Source organism: Anguilla rostrata, chromosome 1 (assembly GCF_018555375.3).
Source record: "Anguilla rostrata isolate EN2019 chromosome 1, ASM1855537v3, whole genome shotgun sequence".
Taxonomy (NCBI): domain Eukaryota; kingdom Metazoa; phylum Chordata; class Actinopteri; order Anguilliformes; family Anguillidae; genus Anguilla; species Anguilla rostrata.
Window position 1 is genome coordinate 80355217 of NC_057933.1, and position 24771 is coordinate 80379987.

Genomic DNA, 24771 nt, shown 5'->3' on the forward strand with positions numbered 1-24771 from the left:
GGGAATCGTAATATTCGCGTACTTTTCAACGTATGTGTTGTCCTCCCGCGTAATCAAATGTTACTGATGCAGGGCAGCAGGTAGCACAGTAACCCTTCCTCATGAAGGTCCCAGGTCTGAATCCCAGACCCTCTTTTCCAGATCAATCTCCTGTGTCCCAGTACCTTCACTGAAGATAGTGGGCATTGTGTATGAAGGAAAATAAAAACAAAAAACAAACAATCTACAATAGCCAGGCATCATTGAGTGATGTCAAAGTCTGACTGCACCACCAAGCATCAAAATGCTAATGAAAGTTTAACCAGAAAAAACACGACACACCCAGCCTATATGTTTACTCTCATTTCAAACAACACCAACTGGTCCAATTCATTGCTGGGTTAATATGTTTATTCTTTTCCATATGATCCTGGTCAGCTGTTTTACTACCAACAGACACGGTCATGTTTACGGTCATGATCCATTCACCGATGTTTCATCATTTCAGTTGTCAACTAAAACAATGTATAGTACCCCATTTAGGACAGTATATTGCGCAGTATGATTACCTCAAACACTGTTCAAGAGCAGTGGTGCAGCTGCCCAGTTATGAAAAACAAATTAATTAATCGACAAATACTAAATGAACTAATGCCAGAAATTAATGGACTGCATTGTCAGTCATCTGACATTGTTGCTTTATACAGCTTGGATGTAACTTGTATTTTTCTCTGGTTCTTAATCCTCACCAGCAAAGCCTTCCAAATTAGGCAGTATGTCCCTGGAAGGAAAATGTCTGCACTTCAACTCCTCTGGATGGTTCCCCCAGCCGTCCGCCGTCTGGACCAATGAGAATGATTCGACTGTGACTGAGCGCAGTCAGACTAACATCACCCAGGGAGAGGATGAACTGTACAGCATCAGCACTGTCCTTGAGCCAGCATCGGGCTGGAAGTCACGCAGTCTCCACCTGTGCTACACCAACCCGACACTGGAGAGAAACAAACTGACGTCTACCACAAAGCAGCAAAGAGCTCAGGTGAGAATGTCTGTAAGAATCAGGACTAAAGACCTGCTGCAGCTTCGCTCATATACTGCACGTGCAGTTATACAGGAGTGTCGGTTCAGTGATGCTGATAATGGGTTGGAAAATGAATGTTGATCTGTTTTATTTATTTGTTTCTACAGGTTCAGCTCAAGGCCTGTGGCTCATTCACATTACAGCGATAGTAATCTCAGGATTTTTGCTGACTTTGTTGCTGTGGGAGTAAAAATGACCAGTGTCCCAGTAAAGGTTCATTACATTACATTACAGGTATTTGGCAGGTGTAACCTCCCTTTCAGCTGCACAGTGACACAAAGCACAGTTCAGAAGTGAGGGTCCAGGTCCTGACTCTGAAACCTGCTGTCCATCAGCAATGCCCCACCAGCTCTGCAGAGCTTCAGCAACTTTGCGATGAAGAAGGGTGAGAATCGTACCTCCCTGGCAGTGCAGGTGAACCTTTTAGTCTCAAAACTAACTCTACTGTCCTTGATCCAAGATTAAAAACATGCAGGGGTCCAGCAGACTATGTAAATCTTCTAGATCCTCAAGGCCGGTTGAGTTTCATTGCACACCCCAAACTGTGGAAAACTTTACCTGATATACTACTACGGCTGGACTGAATGCCAATAAATTCAAGTTTTAAATTATTTGTGTTTTTCAATAGACTTTCTCTTGATATGGGATGTAATTTTTTTTGATTACATATGGCTTAAGGCTTTTTAAAAAACATGGGATTGCAACAGGTGCTGATGCTATTTATTTATTGACTAAAAAGATACACTAATGCAAAACAAAGCAGCTTAAAATTCTAAAACTACAAGCAAGCCAGCTAAAGAAGCAATAGGGAGAGCAAAAGCAGTTCAGGTTTGCAGTCTTCCTGTCAGGGTGTGGGGAGTGTTAGGACCCAAATGCAGAGGGGGAAAAACTCAAACTCCAAAAAGGTAAGAACAAAAGACTTTACTTAAAAAGGGAACAAAAGGCCTCGCAGGGCAACTCTTCAAACCAAAGGAAAACTTCAGAAACACAGGGAACACAGGAAAACCAAAAGTCCAAAAACACATGGAAAACAGAACATGGCAGGAACACACAGGGCAGGTACATGATCAGAGACACGCAACCAAACACATCCAAGGATCCATCACCTGAGTCAAGGAAGAAGGAACTTAAATTGGGATGGCAGGTATGCCATCCCGCCAAGTTACGCCTTGGCGGGGGCATGCCCCATACCTATACAGCACCGAGAGTTTGGCACTTTGCAGGGTTCCCCACAGAAATAACCACAACAGCCACAGACACTCAGCCCTTAAAAACATTAAATTCTGTACATTCTGACCCCATTTCAACAGACAGAATTCATAAACAACTTCATATGTCCACACGATAAAGCCCCAAACTAAGGGGATTTTGCGTTTTCTCCTTCTTCTTCTTCTTCTTCTTCTCATTCTTATTTTTCCTGCCACCTATCCCACTAATAACATGTCTCCCCATTGGACATTTCACCGACACCCGCCAAATCTTAACCTACACGACCCAATAAAAAACTCGCATACACACGCAAAATACCCATACCTTTTTACTCTGAAACATTTCCAGTACAAACAGCTAGTCCTCCTGTGGCCTAGTGGGTAAGGTTACAGTCTTGTGAACACAGAGTCTGGGGTTCAAGCCCAGCTAGAAATGCGTTTCTTTAACCTGCTTTTCATAATTTTCTACTACTTCTCAATTATTGCTTTTGCACCATATCTACCCGCCGTTAACCGAACGTATACACTGAATTATGCCGTACCGTCTGCACATTCACTTATTAACCGCCTACAGTATTGCAAAGCCATATTGATTCAACGGGAGCTCTTCTGTGCTTAATGGCCTGTGTTCTTTAAAACCACGGACAGGTTTGCTAATGATATTTCACGCATTGCATAGCTATGTCATGGTGCTGCACTGACCAAGTCACAGACTGGTAAACCTCCCGTTGAATGATTGAATACCGCCTCGCCCTCAGGCAGATAATTACCTCTTTTACACTAACGTTCTCTTACGCTTTTATATTTTCTTTACCAAAACTCGCTCACGGCCACCCATATGCATTTCATAACGGCAAATGTATTCCTTTTATTTTAAAAGTTACACCAGTTCACCACCCAATCAAAAACTCGCATACACAGGCAAAACACCCATACCTTCTTACTCTGAAAGATTTCGAAATTAATTAGCTAATCTGCTTGTGGCCTAGTGGGTAAGGCTACAGTCTTGGGAACACGGGATCTCAGGTTCAAGCCCAGCTAGAGACACGTTTCTTTAACCTGCTTTTACCCTCACTAATAACGTTCTTTTACGCTTATATTTGCTTTACCAAAACTCACTCATGGGCACCCGTATGCATTTCATGACAGCAAATGTATTCCTTTTATTAAACAGTTACACCAGTTCACAGCTGTGCCATTTCTACTAACTACATTTCATCACTTGGCTACTGTACAAAACCTTATCAGCAAACGGCACGTTTCTACATTCATGTTACCTCGCCCTGTTCTCTATCTAGCCACATACAAACAATTACTACGTCTGTCCGTTCTGCAACTCCCCATTAAAATATTACATTTAAAAACATGATTCACTCATAATTATAACTACTAGTACTGAACATGCAAAAAACACAGCAGTGCAAATACATTTCACACGCTACTTAACGCTCCACTTCAATAGCTAACGCATTATAGCGACTGTTATACCGTTTGATAAGGAATATAAGCTCGCTCATGGTCATTCCATTTCCTTCGCACTATACTCCGTGATCATGTCAACCTTCACCTACATGCCCATTCTGCTAAAAACATATTGTTTCAACTACGGAATTTCGTCATTTCATCCTAATTTCTCTCACACTGTTGTTCTTTTCTCATATGCAAAGCCTGCTGGGACATATGCGTCTGCTCCTATTCTCCACTATCATATTTTCCGGTTCTAGTTTAGCAAAACAGCGAAGAGGATTCCTACCTGCAGATAAGCGTCTCAAAATGCCTTATAAACCTTACAAACACTAAAAGTGCACCTCCACGAAATAACACACAACGGAGCAGGACAGAAGGATAAACCTTACAATAACCTAAAAGTGCATCTCCACGGAATAACAGACAACGGAGCAGGACAGAAGGCTACACAAGTTGCGACCTAGGGAGTTATAATTCTACGGGCTTGCTGATTCTTTTGTCAGTCAAGGCTCGTTGGATGGACGTCAAATCCGTGAGTACATACACTGGCCATATTTCATCTGCGTCCCTAATGCGTTCACGCTTACGTCACTGCATCCTTTCTCACAGCCACTGTTTTTACATATATAGCAAACCGAAACTGCTGAACGGTACACGCTCATCAGACTGTACAAATTCACACAACGATAGCCATAATCCACAACCGTTTCTTACAGGGTCGCATTTCTCACTCTCATAATAAAACGCTTTGCAAAAAGAAACGATATCTCATAAAAAACACGTTTTCAACGTACAAAAATGCCAAGTTACTCAAAAGTATTGATATCAAAATGACGCCAAGTTACGGTACTACAAACAATATACACTATCTTGCCTCACCGAAATGACATAAGATGTATTTCAAAGCAATGCTACCCAATATTTCCTCAGTTCTTTCAAGTCACTTGGCCCTGTGTGTATAAGCATGCACTACATGGACAGGCCAAACATATGTGTGGATGGCTCTCTCACAGTCAAGATTGATTGAATAGGCGTGTATATGTCCAATTTGTATTGGTATGTATGTATTTCCCTGCCCAGCCTTTCTGTTGCGTGAATGATAGTATGTTTCTTGGTATAAGCGTGTGTTCGTAAGTGTGAATGTAACATGCTGCGAGGGGAATGTCCCCATGGGGATAAAGAAGTTCTCTATGTATGTACGTACAATATGTATTTCACATGCAGTATTTATTGTACGTAGCAAATATACAATAACTTGCACATGTACTCAAATTCAGTTAAGAAGCAAGTATAAACATGTTTTCTGGAGAAGTATGCTTCCTGTAGTTACTCAGCAGCAGTTTTGTACATTAATTTCAATGTGTTCCATGAGGCAATTCGAAATGTTTGACTCTTTCATCTCACACAAAGTTTGCATGACGTTGTAAAATGGTAAGATTACAAAACACAGGGCCAAGCGACTTGAAAGAACTGAGGAAATATTGGGTAGCATTGCTTTGAAATACATCTTATGTCATTTCGGTGAGGCAAGATAGTGTATATTGTTTGTAGTACCGTAACTTGGCGTCATTTTGATATCAATACTTTTGAGTAACTTGGCATTTTTGTACGTTGAAAACGTGTTTTTTATGAGATAGAACAGACACTGCCAAGACACAGGAGGGCACCATGAACAATCAGGCCACAGAGAGGGAAAGGAAAACGAGACAACCAAGAAGCAATAATTGAACAATTGAAGACAATTATACAATTACACAGGGTACAAGCAGGACACAAAACAGAAGTGCCGCCATCTGGCGGTCCAACAAGGGAAACACAGACAGGAACACAGAACCATAATAATTCCAGCTTTATCCACCCGGCGACCAGGTTAACTCAGATGAGTGTAATCAGCAACCAGGTCATCAGATCCAAAATCAGGTTCACCTGCAGAACCCGGACACATTCATGTAGAGACTCCAGAAAACAAGAGGATGTAACAATCACTATATTTCTATTGTATGGAATGCCATTATTTTTCAAACACTGTCTGCCAAACTTAGTCTGCAATGTGAGAAAAATGCATGCTGTATTGTCTCATTTTAAATAAATTTTTAAATTATTTAGTTTTTACTGTACTTTTCCCTTTTCTTTGCTTGTTACATACTGTGGCAGATGAGTGCAACCCCTCCTGGTCCAAAACACACTCACGGGAGACACTGTTTCCGTTATTAGCACTTCCGTGCTCTTTTATTCAAGCCCTTGGCTTTTTTCCGGACAATCATTAAACATACAGGGTTTTTTTAGCCGTCTTCTCACCGGCGCTCGTCTTCTTCTCCGGCTTCCGGTCTCGCTTTTAAAAACCCCAGGCTCACTGTTGAAAGCAAACAGAGGCAATCAGCGCAATTAAACAATTGACAATTATCGGTGCTGATTACCTCCAGCTGACAGTTGTGACGAAGGATCCGAGAGCCGCTCCTCTCACACTCTCTCTCTCTGCAGCCGACGCTCAAACCACACCCACCCCACCACATACCCCCACCGCCCGACTTAGGCCGGGGAGCCATCCGGCTGATGACCAACCCCCCCCCCCTCCTGGGGGCGAGAGAGGAAGTCCGCCACGACTATCCGTGCACCCGGTCTATGGATCACCTTGAAGTTAAAAGGCTGCAAAGCCAGATACCACCGAGTGATCCGGGCGTTGGTATCCTTCATGCGGTGGAGCCATTGGAGGGGGGCATGGTCCGAACAGAGGGTGAATGGGCGACCCAGAAGGTAATAACGGAGGGCTCCAACCGCCCAACGAATGGCGAGGCACTCTTTCTCCACCGTGCTGTACTTCGCCTCCCGTTGTGACAGTTTTCGGCTAATGTACAGCACGGGGCGGTCGACTCCCTCCACCTGCTGGGTCAAAACCGCCCCCAGCCCTCTGTCCGATGCATCGGTCTGCAAAACAAAAGGGAGAGAGAAGTTAGGTGTGAACAAGAGCGGCTCCCCACAGAGAGCTTCTTTTACCCTCTCAAATGCCCGCTGGAACGGTTCAGTCCACTGGACCGGATCTGAGGCACCTTTTCGGGTTAAGTCAGTTAGGGGGCTGGTTAGCTCCGAAAATGCCGGGATGAATCTTCTGTAATAGCCGACCAGCCCCAAGAACCTCCTTACCTCTTTTTTTGACTTGGGTCGGGGACAGGCTGCAATCGCAGCGGTTTTGTCCACTAGAGGCTGCACCTGTCCACTTCCTAAGTGGTACCCCAAATACCGTACCTCCGCTCGGCCAATAGCACACTTCTTTGGGTTAGCCGTGAGCCCTGCCTGCCTTAAGGATTCGAGCACTGCCCCCACATGCTGCAAATGCTGCTCCCAACTGCTGCTATGGATGATTACATCATCCAGATAGGCAGCAGCATAACCAGCATGCGGACGCAATACCCGATCCATTAGGCGCTGGAAGGTGGCAGGGGCCCCGAATAACCCAAACGGAAGTGTGCTGAATTGGTACAAACAATCCGGAGCGGAGAAAGCCGTTTTTTCCTTAGATTTGGCAGATAAGGGAATCTGCCAGTAGCCCTTGGTTAAATCCAGCGTTGAAAAAAATCGAGCCGTGCCAAGCCGATCCAAGAGCTCGTCGACCCGAGGCATTGGATAAGCATCAAACCGTGACACATCATTTACTTTTCTATAATCCAAACAGAAGCGAATAGACCCATCAGGCTTACCTACCAGCACAATGGGGCTACTCCAGGGACTGTGGGATTCCTCTATTACCCCCAGCTCTAGCATTGCCTTTATCTCTGCCTGAACCGATTTCTTTTTGTGTTCCGGCAACCTATAGGGGCGGGTCCGCACCGTCACCCCCGGGGAAGTGACAATGTGGTGGTGTATGAGGTGCGTGCGTCCTGGTATGGGGGAAAACACATCAGCAAAACGCTTTTGCAACAAGGCAAGGTCTGCTCACTGATTCGGTGAGAGATGGTCATCTGAAAGGGTTGAGATCTGATTGGATGAATTTGGTACCTCCGGCCCCAGCTCATCTCTCTCCTTATCGACCGTACCCAGAGAGACAGCCACCACCTCCTTCCACGCTTTCAGGAGATTGAGGTGATAAATCTGTTTTGCCCCCTCTCTATCAGTATGCTCTACCTCATAGTCAACCTCCCCCACTCGCCGTGTGACCGCAAAGGGCCCTTGCCACTTGGCGAGTAATTTAGAACTAGAGGTAAGGAGTAACACAAGAACTTATTCTCCCGGTGAAATTTGACGTAGTTTAGATCCTCTGTCGTAGTGCTGTTGCTGATGTGCCTGCGCCTCTTCTCCCGTGACAACTTACCCAGTGTATGGAGTTTTGCTCGCAGGTCCAGCACATATTGCAATTCATTTTTACTAGGACTCGGACCCTCCTCCCAGTTTGCTTTAACTAGGTCCAATATCTCCCGGGGTTTCCTACCGAACCCCCCGCACGGGCCACCACTGTGGCAGATGAGTGCCCCTCCTAGTCCAAAACACACTCACGGGAGACACTGTTTCCGTTATTAGCACTTCCGTGCTCTTTTATTCAAGCCCTTGGCTTTTTTCCGGACAATCATTAAACATACAGGGTTTTTTTAGCCGTCTTCTCACCGGCGCTCGTCTTCTTCTCCGGCTTCCGGTCTGGCTTTTAAAAACCCCAGGCTCACTGTTGAAAGCAAACAGAGGCAATCAGCGCAAGTAAACAATTGACAATTATTGGTACTGATTACCTCCAGCTGACAGTTGTGACGAAGGATCCAAGAGCCGCTCCTCTCACACTCTCTCTCTCTGCAGCCAATGCTCAAACCACACCCACCCCACCACACATACACTCTTGTACTTGACACAATGTTTAAAAAAAAGAATTAAAAAAAGCTCTGTCATTGACACTTGCCAATTTGGTTCCACTGCAACACAAAATTGAGTTTTCAGTTTACTTACCTGCGTAACGAAAAGCAGAACCAGGAGCACCAGCAGACCTGAAAACACAATAGTTAGTCATGAGATGTGTACAGAGACACTTCTTGCTGCAAGGCAACAAATGCATTAAAAATCCAAATGTTCATCAAATGATTTGATCCTGGGGCTGTTGTTCCTCTTTGGCACTTCTGGTGTTGTTGGTTGTCCTGTGAAATATTGAACCAAACAATGACACGTCCACATATTTTTAAACAGGAGACAGGGGGCTGTCACCCAAACACATACTTATGATTTATTGCGGTGCATTGCATGTGAGATGTGCGTATATCTACCATTCACTGGAATACATAGAGTAGTGAGAATACAGAGTAAATGAAAAGTTAAGCCATGATGGGTCTAGGTGTTTCATCTTTTCAGTTCCACGTTATGAATTAAACTTTTGTTCATACGTTGCCTAAGGAATGTACCAGTTGTAATTTATTTTATACATAAAATAGAAATGAAGTGTTGAAACATTTTGTCTTAAATTAGTATAATAGCAAAAGTGTTGCATATTATTGTATGCTATTGTGTGGATGTGTGCAGTGGATCTGTGTATCATTTTGGTGATTGTATATTATCTTCACTTACTCATTTCTTTCACAAGGCATTTGGGTAAGTCTGGGAAAAAAAAAAAAAACAGGATATCATATTTGGAATATTGGAAATATGTGCCATTTCTGAGGGGAATCTGGGCTGTGGCTCCCTGTGCCTGATCAACAAATTAACAACCTAATTAGGAGTGTATTGATTCAACACAGTGTTTAATTTGTTCAGTGAAGAAAACTACTCCATATTTTTATGCAATCGATTGCAATAACATCATTCACAACTACACCCCCCCCCCCCACATCACCCCAATCACAAGTCAATTAATTTGGCTAGTGTAACTGGTGATAATGAAAACGTGTATAGATACCAGCCCTGCTTGAGTGGAGTTGCCTACCTCTGATTTCGAATGGCCCACATGATACGACATGTATCAATAATTCGAGGAACTGCAACAGCAAGAATCTTCAGTGGGGTCATAATGAAATCTGAAACAAGGGAATTTCAGTTAGATACCACAAAATACACTTTGGACAAAAAAGACATTCATGCACTCAATCACAGGGGAGAAATGTATAGCGTTGACTAACAAAAAAGTACAAATTACAAAAAAGGGGAAAAATCTACCTCCTCACTGAGACTTGGGACATTAGTGGTCTGAGGGTCTCTATCCTTTAAGTTTCCTGCAGTGGGAGTTGCAGTTGCTTCTCTGCCAAAATGTCATTATGTATATTTTACAGCCATAATATTATTTAAATGCAGTTTGACATTTGTGTTATTCATGATACTTCAGTCAAAGAGACTGTAATTAAATACTGTTTGATTTTTTGTGATTTCACTTTGTTTTTTTTAACAGTGTAAGCCTGGTCATATGCTCGTTCTATGCTTAAATTTCATCTTTAAAATGCAAAGATAATGTGTCATTGCCCAAAAATTTAACACAGAAATTAAATAAGAGATTTTTGTTGCATTTATTGTCTTGTAGAAGCCAAATGTATGGCTTCCTTATTTTACTAAACTTTGTGACCCATAAACAACAAAGCCAAATTAGCAATGTAGAGAAGCGCAGAGCATTGTAATCATAAAAACCTACACATACCTGTTATTTTAACTGTGATTTCAGTTTGTGTGTAATTATAGGCATAATATATTGGTATAGACATGTGTACTGGAAGCTAAAGAAAATATAAAATGTCCTGAGGAGTTTTAGCGACAACAGGAGCAAAAGAAATTCTGTGTGATGCTTAGCTCTCGCCACCATCTGAATTAAGGGACTTGAACACAAAAAAAAACTTCATAGAAGGGGCACATTAATTTGTTTTTGTTTTATCAACAATGTGCCCCTTCTATGAAGTTTTTGTGTTCAAGTCCCTTAATTCAGATGGTAGCGAGAAAAGCTCAAACACGTAACGATGGTTATTAGCATGGCAAAGCTGAGCGTTAGCATTACACCGCATTTCATTTCCATTCTCTATCACTAAAGAATCACTAATATAGGATGGTGATACATTTTGCTTAGCCACACATGAAAGTCAAACAGTGTAAAATGTTTACAATAATAAAAATTTGCGAGACTCACCTGGTGCTAAGGTGTAGCGTAAGTAAAATGGCCGAGTGTGCTACTTATTGTGGGTGAGCGCATGCGTTGACACTCCCATGCATGTTTCTCAAACCTTCCCCTGTTCTCGAAGCTTCCCCTGACCTCAAAGCTTCCCTTGTGAGCGCATGCGTTGTACATCGCAACGGAAGCACACATTCCGGTGAATCTTAGATCTTTGTTTCAAACGAACACCAAATTTCTGGGATTCAGAAATCTGGAGCGAGCCAAAAAGTGAAAGTGTTAAGTTTAATTTTCAGACCTGTACTCCAGCATGTGTTCAGCCTCATCCTGTGCGGTGTGTAATTTTGGGAGGAGGACAGCGTCATTGACTCCAGACCAGATGGAACCTCGGGCGTGGTGGGGCAGCGGGTAGCACAGTAACCCTTCATCATGAAGGTCCCAGGTCCGAATCCCAGCCGGAGCCTCTCCATGTGGAGCCTGCATGTTCTCCTCGGGTCCATGTGGGCTTCCTCTGGGTGTTCCAGCTTTCATCCGCAGTCCAAAGACTTGTAGATTATGCCTCCCATACACTAGATGACTTTTAGACGACTAAAGTCTGGCACACTCACTCACATTTGACGACAATCTGTCCAAGTCAATGGTTTTTACTCCTAGAGGTGCACAGACTGGGAATTATGCAGCTTCACACATTGTAAGATTCCAACAGGATTCTTTTTATGATATTTATCATGTTAGCCCTCCACTTCCTGTCGAAAACTCAGAGATGAAAAATAGGTAGACGGTACTGTGTAAACTAAATAGGCAATGGAGCAGGAGCAGCAGCAGCAACGGCTTTTGGCCACTGCCTCACTTGTGTGCGCAATGCCAATCTGTGTAAAAACAGCTGAAAAGATACTTGCCTGTTTGTATTTTAAACTCTTGAGTGCTGAATAAAAAATGATCCTTGGGCACTAATAAAGAAACCTTGAAATGTTTGATGATCTTCCAAAATGCCTCCATATTTGATGCAGGTGGCTGTCTTCTCTGCCGCAATGTCCAGCGCAAATGACTGGGTTTCAAGCAGAGGTTCAGGTGCACATGACAAGTCACATGAAAATGATATGCAAATTACATGCAGATGCAAATTTAAGCACATCCTGATCAGGCTGATTAGGTGGTCACTGTTCCTGCAGTCTCATGATCTAGACGTCCGACATATTAAAGGCCGTGACAGCGTGGTTGTGGGTGCACTATCGTGGGCTCCAGTTTTGGATTAGCTAGTTGAGTGGTTGCTGTAGGGATGGCTTGTGGATTGGCAGGTTTGTATGGGGGGGGTGTAAGTTGTAATACTCAGTTTGTGTCGGCTTTTTTTTCTCTCTGGTTATTAATTTTTAGTTTTTTGTTGTGACGACGGAGATTGTGTGGGACCGCCGTCTTATGGGGGGAGGGGTGTGACGACCCTATCCACCCTGTCTGCCTGTTACGTGGTTTGTGTGGCTGCTGTCTTTGCTGTCTTGGCCGGCTCTGGAGATGGGCGTGGCAGAGTGTAATCAGCAACACTGGCTCTGGGCCCTGGAGATGGGCGTGGCAGAGTGTAATCAGCAACACTGGCAACACCTGGGCCCTCGAGATGGGCGTGGCAGAGTGTAATCAGTAACACTGGCTCTGGGCCCCTTGTGCCAGCGCTCTTTAAAAGATCCTCCTGGAGCTCTGTTGCAGTTGTGCTCTCCTCCCTGAGACACCCTTTGGTCTTTGGTTGGCGTTTGGCTTGTGTTTCTACACACGCCACTGTTTAGGTTCTTTTCTTATGTTATTCCTTTTTCTTTCAATAAATTGTTTGTTAATTGGTTTGGTCGTGTGCGTCTCCCTGTTTTGTCACGGCCGTGCGACCCGGTTTGTGACAAGTGGGGGCTCGTCCGGGAGCTTTCTGGGGGTGCTTTGCGAGGGGAATAAAAATTTATCTTCGCCGTCGAGGTATCCTGATGTTGTGAGTAATCAGCTTCTCAGGGAGGGGGCTTTTTCTCCTCACCTCTCGACCACAGCCGTGTCTTGATTTTATCTTATGTTTTGCAGCTATTTTGTTATTTTGTATGTGTGATCAAATAAAGTTATTGGTTATTTTTTGTCAAAGCACTTTTTTTACAGTGATAAGGGAACAGAGAGGGAGAACAATTTTTATTTATTTTTTCCAACGAAACTGTGGTTGATTAGGCGGCAGGTGGAGAAGCCAGGTTGAGAATGTGGCCAGGACACCAGGGAACCCCCTACTCTTTGGTATAAGTGTCTTGGGATCTTTAATGACCACAGTGAGTCTGGACCTTGGTTTAACGTCTTATCCGAACGACGGCGTCTCCTACAGCACAGTGTCCCCATCACTGCCTGGGGTTTAAAGAGAATGACCCCCCTACTAGCCCACCAACACCACTTCCAGCAGCAACTTAGGGCTCATTCCAATCGCATATTTTTACCTCCTTGCATCCTTTCCTCACATCCTTTCCTTGTTCTTTTGCTCCACCCATTGGAGGACACAAGGAAAAGATGCAAGGCAAGGATGTGAGGACAGAGGAATCGGGAAATCCTGCAATAGGCAAATGGATCGTCCTTGTTCAGACAAGTGTCAGTTTGAAGCCACCTCAATTACAGATGTGGCAGACAGGGGAGGTGGACCCAAAAGTCAATCATTTATACGTCACCCATTTCCGAAACTTCCGCAAAGGAGGCACCCATGTTCCCTTGCTCAAGCATCCTTTGGGAGCTTCTTAGCTCCTGCTGCTGGCTCCTTCAACGAGCACTTAAGGGACTCTAATGTCCTTAAACATGGCGGGCCATGATCAAGTTCCGGGTCAGGCAAGGACGCACAGAATATGGAAATGGAATGGAAATGAGCCTCTAGTTTTCCCCAGAGGACCCTCATCCAAATACTAGCCAAACTCACACTTCGCTTCAGCCATTTGACAGGAACAGCGTACATGACAGTATGGCTCCTCGCAAGGGTGCCTGTTTGCTTCTCATAGATAAAGTCCAGTGTGGAGAACCAATAATCGCTAGAGAGAGATGTCTGTGTGCCGGTGACAGATTATTATTGGTGCAGAGTATTATCACATTTCACATTTTATGGCACAGAATGGCACAAAAAACTGTTACAAATACAGTGTCCCAACCATTCCTAAATAGTGCAGAATCTCTGATGTAATATTTTGTGTATGTAAAATGTGAGTTTTTGTGTGTGTATACGTTTGTATTTGTATGTGTGTGCATCTGTGTGTGTGTGTCTGTATTCATGAATGTGTGTACAGTATGTGTGTGCGTGCGCGAGAGGTTGGTTGTCAGGGTGTCAGGCATGGGTAGTGTAAATGCTGTGAAGAAGTACACAAAACCAGGGTTTCAAAGAAGTATAGTTTTAATTTAGTCAAAGGATTGGAAAAAAGTTAACTCAAAAAGCTTCTTCATAAAAAAATGCATCCAAGATGATTTAACAACCAAAGAAAACCTCATCGGTCCATTTTTGTGATCATAAATTTCATTATGTGTTGCAGTTTGTGGAACAATGGCTGTTTTTGTCCAGAAGTCTTTGGAAAATATTTATTAAAATGTGCGTATTTTATTACATAATGCATATTTTTCAATCTGCTTTCCATATGAAATGTACCATATGAATACCATCGAGAATGTATTATTTTGATTTCAAAAGTCTAATATTCCCCATTCACTTTATTGGGAGCTCCAATGTTCTGCCCTCAACAAGCGCAGTACGGGCTTACTTCCGGGACATCACAAGCTTAAGGCGTGCCAACCAGTCTAGTTAAATATGCATGTCTATGCTCATTTGTGCTGACCTGCACACAGACTCCAGGGGATTGTAGTTTTTTAGATGGTGGCCATTTATGTAGTCCCAACCATGGCCAACAGATGGGGACATAGCAGTCATCAGCCAGGTAGTTTTGGTGTAAAAACTCTTATTTGAGAACATAATTTTATCAACAAAATAATGTGCCCCTTCTATGAAGTTTTTTGTTGTGTTCAAGTCCCTTAATTCAGATGGTGGCGAGAAAAGCTCAAACACCGATGGTTCTTAGCATGGCAAAGCTGAGCATTACACAGCATTTCTTTTGCTCCTGTTGTCGCTAAAACTCCTCAGGACATTTTATATTTTCTTTAGCTTCCAGTACACATGTCTATACCAATATATTATGCCTATAATTACACACAAACCAACCATTGCTCTGCCCTACTCTCTTTTTCTACGTTGCTGTACTCACAGAGTGAAACATAATTAAAAATAATTAAATCAAAATAATAATGAAAATAATTAAAACTAGTGGGACTCATCGGGAATCGTAATGTTTGCGTACTTGTCAAAGTATGTGTTGTCCTCCCGCGTAATCAAACGTTACTGATGCAGGGCAGCAGGTAGCACAGTAACCCTTCCTCATGAAGGTCCCAGGTCTGAATCCCAGACCCTCTTTTCCAGATCAATCTCCTGTGTCCCAGTACCTTCACTGAAGATAGTGGGCATTGTGTATGAAGGAAAATAAAAACAAATAAATCTACAATAGCCAGACATCATTGAGTGATTTCAAATTGTCTGACTGCACCACCAAGCATCAAAATGCTAATGAAAGTTTAACCAGAAAAAACACGACACACCCAGCCTATATGTTTACTCTCATTTCAAACAACACCAACCGGTCCAATTCATTGCTGGGTTAATATGTTTATTCTTTTCCATATGATCCTGGTCAGCTGTTTTACTACCAACAGACATGGTCATGTTTACGGTCATGATCCATTCACTGGTGTTTCATCATTTCACTAAAATTATGTATAGTACCCCGCTTAGGACAGTATATTGCACAGTGTGATTATCTCAAACAGTGTTCAAGAGCAGTGGTGCAGCTGCCCAGTTATGAAAAACGAATTAATTAATCGACAAATACTAAATTAACTAATTCCAGAAATTAATGGACTGCATTGTCAGTCATCTGACATTGTTGCTTTATACAGCTTGGATGTAACTTGTATTTTTCTCTGGTTCTTAATCCTCACCAGCAAAGCCTTCTAAATTAGGCAGTATGTCCCTGGAAGGAAAATGTCTGCACTTCAACTCCTCTGGATGGTTCCCCCAGCCGTCCGCCGTCTGGACCAATGAGAATGATTTGACTGTGACTGAGCGCAGTCAGACTAACATCACCCAGGGAGAGGATGAACTGTACAGCATCAGCACTGTCCTTTAGCCAGCATCGGGCTGGAAGTCACGCAGTCTCCACCTGTGCTACACCAACCCCGACACTGGAGAGAAACAAACTGACGTCTACCACATAGCAGCAAAGAGCTCAGGTGAGAATGTCTGTAAGAATCAGGACTAAAGACCTGCTGCAGCTTCACTCATATACTGCACGTGCAGTTATACAGGAGTGTCGGTTCAGTGATGCTGATAATGGGTTGGAAAATGAATGTTGTTGATCTGTTATTTATTCGTTTCTACATGTTCAGCTCAAGGCCTGTGGCTCATTGACATTACAGCGATAGTAATCTCAGTATTTTTGCTGACTTTGTTGCTGTGGGAGTAAAAATGACCAGTGTCCCAGTGAAGGTAGGTGTAACCTCCCTTTCAGCTGCACAGTGACACAAAGCACAGTTCAGAAGTGAGGGTCCAGGTCCTGACTCTGAAACCTGCTGTCCATCAGCAATCCCCCACCAGCTCTGCAGAGCTTCAGCAACGTTGCGATGAAGAAGGGTGAGAATCATACCTCCCTGGCAGTGCAGGTGAACTTTTTAGTCTCAAAACTAACTACTGTTCAAGATCCAAGATTAAAAACATGCAGGGGTCCAGCAGACTATGTAAATCTTCTAGATCCTTCTAGAACTTTACCTGATATACTACTACGGCTGGACTGAATGCCCATAAAGTTTTAAATGATTTGTGTTTTTAAATAGACTTTATCTCTTGATATGGGATGTAATTTTTTTAGATTGGCATATGGCTTTTTAAGGCTTTTAAAAAAACATGGGATTGCAACAGGTGCTGATGCTATTTATTTATTGACTAAAAAGATACACTAATGCAAAACAAAGCAGCTTAAAATTCTAAAACTACAAGCAAGCCAGCTGAAGAAGCAATAGGGAGAGTCAAAAGCAGTTCAGGTTTGCAGTCTTCCAGCTTTATCCACCCGGCGACCAGGATAACTCAGATGAGTGTAATCAGCAACCAGGTCATCAGATCCAAAATCAGGTTCCCCTGCAGAACCCAGACACATTCATGTAGAGACTCCAGAAAACAAGAGGATGTAACAATCACTATATTTCTATTGTATGGAATGCCATTATTTTTCAAACACTGTCTGCCAAACTTAATCTGCAATGTGAGAAAAATGCACGCTGTATTGTTTCATTTTAAATTAATTTTTAAATAATTTTGTTTTTACTGTACTTTTCCCTTTTCTTTGCTTGTTACATACACTATTGTACTTGACACAATGTTTTGTATAAATGTTTAAAAAAAAGAATTAAAAAAAGCTCTGTCATTGACACTTGCCAATTTGGTTCCACTGCAACACAGAATTGAGTTTTCAGTTTACTTACCTGTGTAACAAAAGGCAGCACCAGGAGCACCAGCAGACCTGAAAACACAATAGTTAGTCATGAGATGTGTACAGAGACACTTCTTGCTGCAAGGCAACAAATGCATTAAAAATCCAAATGTTCACCAAATGATTTGATCCTGGGGCTGTTGTTCCCCTTTGCCACTTCTGGTGTTGTTGGTTGTCCTGTGAAATATTGAACCAAACAATGACACATCCACATATTTTTAAACAGGAGACAGAGGGCTGTCACCTAAACACATACATATGATTTATTGCAATCTGTTACTGTAAAGAGAAAATCACATTTTTCTTTTTCTGTATTTTTCACCCAAGTTTGGTGTGATTAATTAAAATTTAGTGGCCTGCCTCACCCCTGCAAGCTCCTCTGTCAGAAGCAAAAACCAGCATCCACGTCCTCATGCAGTCCACTCACTGAGATACTGCGCTGGAACACTAAGGCTGCGTCCAAAATGACTCCCTATTCCCTATATAGTGCTGTCCTGCCGCTCACTCCCTATCTAGTGTACTACGTATTTTCCACTACATAGGGGAACAAGTGAGTCATGTGGGACACAGCCTAAGCGACTGGAGCAGCTGATGCTGGGAGACCTTTGGCCAATCAGAGGATTCCGGAATCCCAAGTGAACAATGAGGCCCTGAACTCCTTCCTGGAGTCGGTGTGTGTGTGTGTGTGTGTGTGTTTGGTTTGGGTTGGGGGGGAGGGGGGGGGGTGCATTGCATGTGAGAAGTGTGTATATCTACCATTCACTGGAGTACATCTAGTAGTGAATATACAGAGTAAATGAAAAGTTAAGCCATGGTGGGTCTAGGTGTTTCATCTTTTCAGTTCCACGTTATGAATTAAACTTTTGTTCATATGTTGCCTAAGGAATGTGCCAGTTGTAGAATAGTTTTTGTTAAAAATGCAGCATTAGGAAAATGACTCTGTGGTAATTTATTTTATACATAAAACAGAAATGAAGTGTTGAAACATTTTGTCTTAAATTAGTATAATAGCAAAAGTGTTGCATATTATTTTATGCTATTGTGTGGATGTGTGCAGTGGATCTGTGTATCATTTTGGTGATTGTATATTATCTTCACTTACTCGTTTCTTTTACAAGGCATTTGGGTAAGTCTGGGAAAAAAGAAAAAAAACAGGATATTATATTTAGAATATTGTAAATATGTGCCATTTCTGAGGGGAATCTGGGCTGTGTATGAAGCTAATTTTGGTCATTGTGAGAGAAAAGAAAAAAAAACAAAGGCTGGGATTCAATCAGCAGTTGTTCTTAATGGCCAATGACTGCCAAGTAAATGCAAGAATGTATACCTTTTCTTCATAAACTCATATTGGGAAGTTTCTTTTGATTGCTGAACTAGCCAAACAAATAAATAAATAAAAATAAACTTTCTTTAAATTGTTCCACAAAGTTAAGGACAAATTTTAATAGAATCCCAACCAAAATGAAAGAACAATAAAGGCACATTTGCTACTAAGAAATGTTTTAATTACCAGGATCCCTTAACAGATGAGTTCCAGTAAAAAGAACAGAAATGATACAGCCTCTAAGCCCAACAGAATGGGAAAGCATGGCTGGCATCAGATTGATATCTCACCTGCCAGTTCAAATGGACGTCCGTTACATTTGCAGCTTAAATCTGCATCACAATTATACTCAATGCAGCTTCTGTCAATTCTGCAGAGATGTGTTTGATTGGTGGAGGTGCAAGCTGGTTCTCGTGACCCCCTCATTTTGAAACATTCAGGAGCATCACACAGCGATTGCTTTTTACAGATCTCAGGTGTTGCTCCTGAAATAGAGCAAAAAAATGAACACACAAACACATACACACACATTATTGTTACAAAGATGTTTTCTCAGCTATTTTATTTCAATGAAAGATTTTGTCTCCCATGTTTTTGTGCATAAAATGCAGTTCACATGCAACCTGTATTATTTTACACAGCCTTTCTTGTTCCTTTTTATTATCAAGGGTGCCTGCCATTTTAGAGGTGACTGTATAACACAATTATATAAGATTTTATGGTGTAAATGGAAATAATAGAATCAATAGCATAGGCGTAAGATTCATTTTTACTTTGGGGGAGACATACTGCTGGGCCACCTGATCTTGTGTAGTCAAACATCAACTCTCTATTAGTCTGAATCCTATAATTAACTGAATATTTAAGTGAATATTTCATCTGACTGAAATAGACAAATGTGCATATGTGGTATCCATATAATTCCAGTCACTCTGAATTGTGCTTAAAGATAAAAAGCAAACATTACCGATGAGATGAAAAAAAAATTGCAAGAGAAACCAGCACCAAACCAGCATTTTCCTGTTCTGCAAGAAACAATTTACACTTAATTAGTCTTGTGAAAGCACAAAGCTGTCTCTCAGCACAGTCATATGTTGTGGGATTAATTTTGTTTTGTTCATCTTACAATTAAGTTTAAGTTTTTAAAATATGTTTGCTCTTATTTATATTACATGTAAAAGCTGTCTTATCACACACAATGTATACATAGCCTGGTGTAATCAAAATACTTGAAACTGGACACACAAAAAAAGTTTGGGTTCTTTATTTGGAGTTGCTAATAAAACATTTAGCTATGATCGTAAAGAATCACATGAACTTACGCTACAATAGCCTAGCAGACTGCCGACTGATTCCGGCACCATCCTCAAAAGCCAGCTATTCTTAGTTATGATGCGTAGTTTAAAATACACTGCAATAGAGGATGTTGATAATGTTGTTCACTCACATATGAAAGTGAAAAAGGAAATACATTAAAAAATGAATTGCCATGGAAAGAATCTTATTAATAATGGCATAAACAGACAATAGAGGCCTAACCAAAGTAGACAAAGCAATTAGCATATTTGCTTCATGGAGTTGGCCTCCGATTCTTTCCACATACAGAACATGAAATACCAACTTAAGCTTTTTATATTGGATCCAAATTAAAATACCTCTTTAATATTGGGACCCAAATTATAAATACGTAATTAATATTGGGACCCACATTAGGGATACATGGTAGTTTGAGGGACCCATCAAACACACATGCTAGCATAGCCCCCTGACTCACACCAAGATGCATCACAAACCCTTCTGCCACCCACTTCAGGTCCTGATGCATAGTTTAAAAAATACTGCAACAGAGGATGTGGATGCTGTTGCTAGCTCACTTATTAAAGTGAAAAAAGAAACAATAACTACACATATAACTTTGTAATAACTCACAACTCACCCAGACTTGTGAGCACGTGTCCGCTTCCTCTGACCAAATGTGGCATCGTTCTACGTCGTTACGGAAACTGTGAATCCAGCCGATTTACTTCCTACTTCTTGAAAAGTACAAGAGCCGTATATACTGTAACATTAGGTACATAATACTGAGTAAAATGAGAGTTTCTCTGTATCGTTTAAAAAACTCATTTTTATATATGTGTGAGGACTGGCATAATAATTATACTTTTACTGTTTAATTGGAAAATTTCTGTAGATTTTATTAGATCACAATTCATCTTTCCTTCCCTTCATTAGATTTCCTGTAGCAGTAGTGTTGTATGTATGTCTTTTTTAAATAACAAATGATTTTTTTGTTAGCTTTTTTCATATTTTTTGTGGTTGGGTGTTATTATCTCTCCTTGTGTAGTCCAGATCCATGTTTTATTTAAGTACATAATGTATGTGCAAAGTTTCATGTGAAAATGAAATGCCAAATGCAGGTGGCTTTATCCTCTGGTAAGTTTCTCCCAATAATGTGTTTGTATTATTTTTTAAACGACTTACACCTATTTTCTTACCTTGTCTTGTGATGTCTTTTGTGTTGTATTGCTGTATTGTGTTGCTCTGATGTCCTCTGTACCTGTGGAATGCTGCATCTCCTGCCTGAAAAATACATTTATCCCTGGATACGAATAAAGAAACCTTGAACCTTTGATGAAAACAACCCTGGATTTAAAGCAGGCGGGTCTCTCCTCTTGTACATGTCTCCCAAAAGGTTTGATGAAAATGGCTCCAGATCTGAAACAGCTGGCTCTCTCCTCTCTCCCCTGGTTCTCTCCATTCTTCCTGATCCTGGGTGCTGCAGTCTGCCCTGATAAGAACTGGGGCTGCTTTCAGATCCTCTTTTCCAGATCAATCTCTTGTGTTCCAGTACCTTCCCTGAAGATAGTGGGCATTTGGAATGAAGGAAAATAAAATCAAGTTAATCTACAACAGCCAGTCATCATGAATCAAAATGTCTGAGTGTCTGCGGTGCGTAATTTTGGGAGGAGGACAGCGTCATTGACTCCAGACCAGATGGAACCTCGGGCGTGGTGGGGCAGCGGGTAGCACAGTAACCCTTCATCATGAAGGTCCCAAGGCCGAATCCCAGCCAAAGCCTTTCCGTGTGGAGCCTGCATGTTCTCCTCGGGTCCATGTGGGCTTCCTCTGGGTGTTCCAGCTTTTCACCCGCAGCCCAAAGACTTGTAGATTATGCCTCTCATACACTAGATGACTTTTAGACGACTAAAGTCTGACACACTCACTCACATTTAACAACAATCTGTCCAAGTCAATGGTTTTACTCCTAGAGGTGCACACATCTTAAGATTCTGCTAAGAATGGGAATCGTGGAGCTTCACACGTTGTAAGATTCCAAGAGTCTTTTGTTGATATTTGTCATGTTACTCTCCTTTTCCTACCCGGAAACTCAGATGATCAACAGGAAAACATTAGTGTAAACTAAATATAGACTAGGCAATCTGTGAGAAAATTTCACCCAACCGAGGACTAATTGAAACAGAAATGATTTTTGTTGTATTCAGCTCATGAAAACTCCATGAAAATCCAAGTGGGGGAACATTGCCAAAATTGGAAGCATTTGTGCATAGGTCAAAGACCGGAAAACTGTACTGTGGCAAGTGAGTGCCACCCCTCCTGTTTAACACACACTCACGGGAGACAATCGTTTCCACAATTAGCACTGCCGTGCTCCTTTATTTTCGGTTTCGTTTTTACAGACACTTTTCACAAAGTTCCGACGGTTCCGTAGCAGCCTTGTCATCAGCTCAACCTTCGCTCCAGCTTCCGGTCTTCCTTTTAAAAACCCCAGGCTCACTGTTGAAAGCAATCAGAGGCAATCAGCGCAATTAAACAATTAACAATTATCGGCGCTGATTACCTCCAGCTGACAGTTGTGACGAAGGATCCAAGAGCCGCTCCTCTCACACTCTCTCTCTCTCTGCAGCCGACGCTCAAACCACGCCCACCCCACCACATACCCCCACCGCCCGACTTAGGCTGGGGAGCCATCCGGCCGATGACCAACCCCCCCCCTCCCCCCCCCTCCTGGGGGCGAGAGAGGAAGTCCGCCACGACCATCCGTACACCCGGTCTATGGATCACCTTGAAATTAAAAGGCTGCAAAGCCAGATACCACCGAGTGATCCGGGCGTTGGTATCCTTCATGCGGTGGAGCCATTGGAGGGGGGCATGGTCCGAACAGAGGGTGAAAGGGCGACCCAGAAGGTAATACCGGAGGGCTCCGACCGCCCACCGAATGGCGAGGCACTCTTTCTCCACCGTGCTGTACTTCACCTCCCGTTGTGACAGTTTTCGGCTGATGTACAGCACGGGGCGGTCGACTCCCTCCACCTGCTGGGTCAAAACAGCCCCCAGCCCTCTGTCCGACGCGTCGGTCTGCAAAACAAAAGGGAGAGAGAAGTTAGGCGTGAACAAGAGCGGCTCCCCACAGAGAGCTTCTTTTACCCTCTCAAACACCCGCTGGCACGGTTCCGTCCACTGGACCGGATCTGAGGCACCTTTTCGGGTTAAGTCGGTTAGGGGCTGGTTAGCTCCGAAAATGCCGGGATGAACCTTCTGTAATAGCCGGCCAGCCCCAAGAACCTCCTTACCTCTTTTTTTGACTTGGGTCGGGGACAGGCTGCAATCGCCGCGGTTTTGTCCACTAGAGGCCGCCCCTGTCCACTTCCCAAGTGGTACCCCAAATACCGTACCTCCGCTCGGCCAATAGCACACTTCTTTGGGTTAGCCGTGAGCCCTGCCTGCCTTAAGGATTCGAGCACTGCCCCCACATGCTGCAACTGCTGCTCCCAACTGCTGCTATGGATGATTACATCATCCAGATAGGCAGCAGCATAACCAGCATGCGGACGCAATACCCAATCCATTAGGCGCTAGAAAGTGGCAGGGGCTCCGAATAACCCAAACGGAAGTGTCCTGAATTGGTACAAACCATCCGGAGCGGAGAAAGCCGTTTTTTCCTTAGATTTGGCAGATAAGGGAATCTGCCAGTAACCCTTGGTTAAATCCAGCGTCGAAAAAAATTGAGCCGTGCCAAGCCGATCCAAGAGCTCGTCGACCCGAGGCATTGGATAAGCATCAAACCGTGACACTTCATTTACCTTTCTATAATCCACACAGAAGCGAATAGACCCATCAGGCTTACCTACCAGCACAATGGGGCTACTCCAGGGACTGTGGGATTCCTCTATTACCCCCAGCTCTAGCATTGCCTTTATCTCTGCCTGAACCAATTTCTTTTTGTGTTCCGGCAATCTATAGGGGCGGGTCCGCACCGTCACCCCCGGGGAAGTCTCAATGTGGTGGTGTATGAGGTGCGTGCGTCCTGGTATGGGGGAAAACACATCAGCAAAACGCTTTTGCAACAAGGCAAGGTCTGCTCTCTGATTCGGTGAGAGATGGTCATCTGAAAGGGTTGAGATCTGATTGGGTGAATTTGGTACCTCCGGCCCCAGCTCATCTCTCTCCTTATCCACCGTAACCAGAGAGACAGCCACCACCTCCTTCCACGCTTTCAGGAGATTGAGGTGATAAATCTGTTTTGCCCCCTCTCTATCAGTACGCTCTACCTCATAGTCAACCTCCCCCACTCGCCGTGTGATTCATTTTTACTAGGACTCGGACCCTCCTCCCAGTTTTCTTTAACTAGGTCCAATATCCCCCGGGGTTTCCTACTGAACAGTAGTTCAAAGGGAGAAAATCCCGTGGAGGCCTGGGGGACCTCCCGCACTGCAAACACCAGAGGAGATAACCACTTATCCCAATTACGGCTATCCTCATGAACGAACTTCCGGATCATAGACTTCAACGTTCTATTAAAACGCTCAACCAGCCCATCCGTTTGGGGATGGTACATGCTGGTTCTAATAGAATGAATGCCTAATAACCCGTACAGCTCGCGTAGTGTGTGTGACATAAACTGTGTGCCCTGATCAGTCAGAATCTCTTTCGGGATTCCGACTCGGGAGATTATTTGAAACAATGCCTGCGCAACACTTTTTGCCGAAATGCTGCGCAAAGGAACTGCTTCGGGATACCTTGTCGCATAATCCACCAGAACTAACACGAAACGGTATCCCTGCGTGCTC

The 24771-nt window shown here is 43.1% G+C and overlaps 2 protein-coding genes across 2 annotated transcripts in view; both read right to left on the reverse strand.

Moving 5' to 3' along the window:
* The window catches only part of LOC135237028 (uncharacterized), a 31053-nt gene extending 9126 nt beyond the window's left edge, over positions 1-21927 (reverse strand). Inside the window, exons 1-4 of the mRNA XM_064303755.1 lie at positions 21178-21927; positions 20619-20741; positions 20005-20093; positions 19650-19707 (exon numbers count right to left, since the gene is read on the reverse strand). Of these exons, the coding sequence (XP_064159825.1) occupies positions 19650-19707; positions 20005-20093; positions 20619-20664 (193 nt within the window). The 5' untranslated portion in view covers positions 20665-20741; positions 21178-21927. The remainder of the gene's footprint in view (positions 1-19649; positions 19708-20004; positions 20094-20618; positions 20742-21177) is intronic.
* Positions 1-24771, reverse strand: part of LOC135236986 (sialic acid-binding Ig-like lectin 10) — a 91333-nt gene that overhangs the window by 54264 nt on the left and 12298 nt on the right. The window contains exon 12 of the mRNA XM_064303662.1: positions 21921-23059. The gene's annotated coding sequence lies outside the window, so the exon portion shown is untranslated. The remainder of the gene's footprint in view (positions 1-21920; positions 23060-24771) is intronic.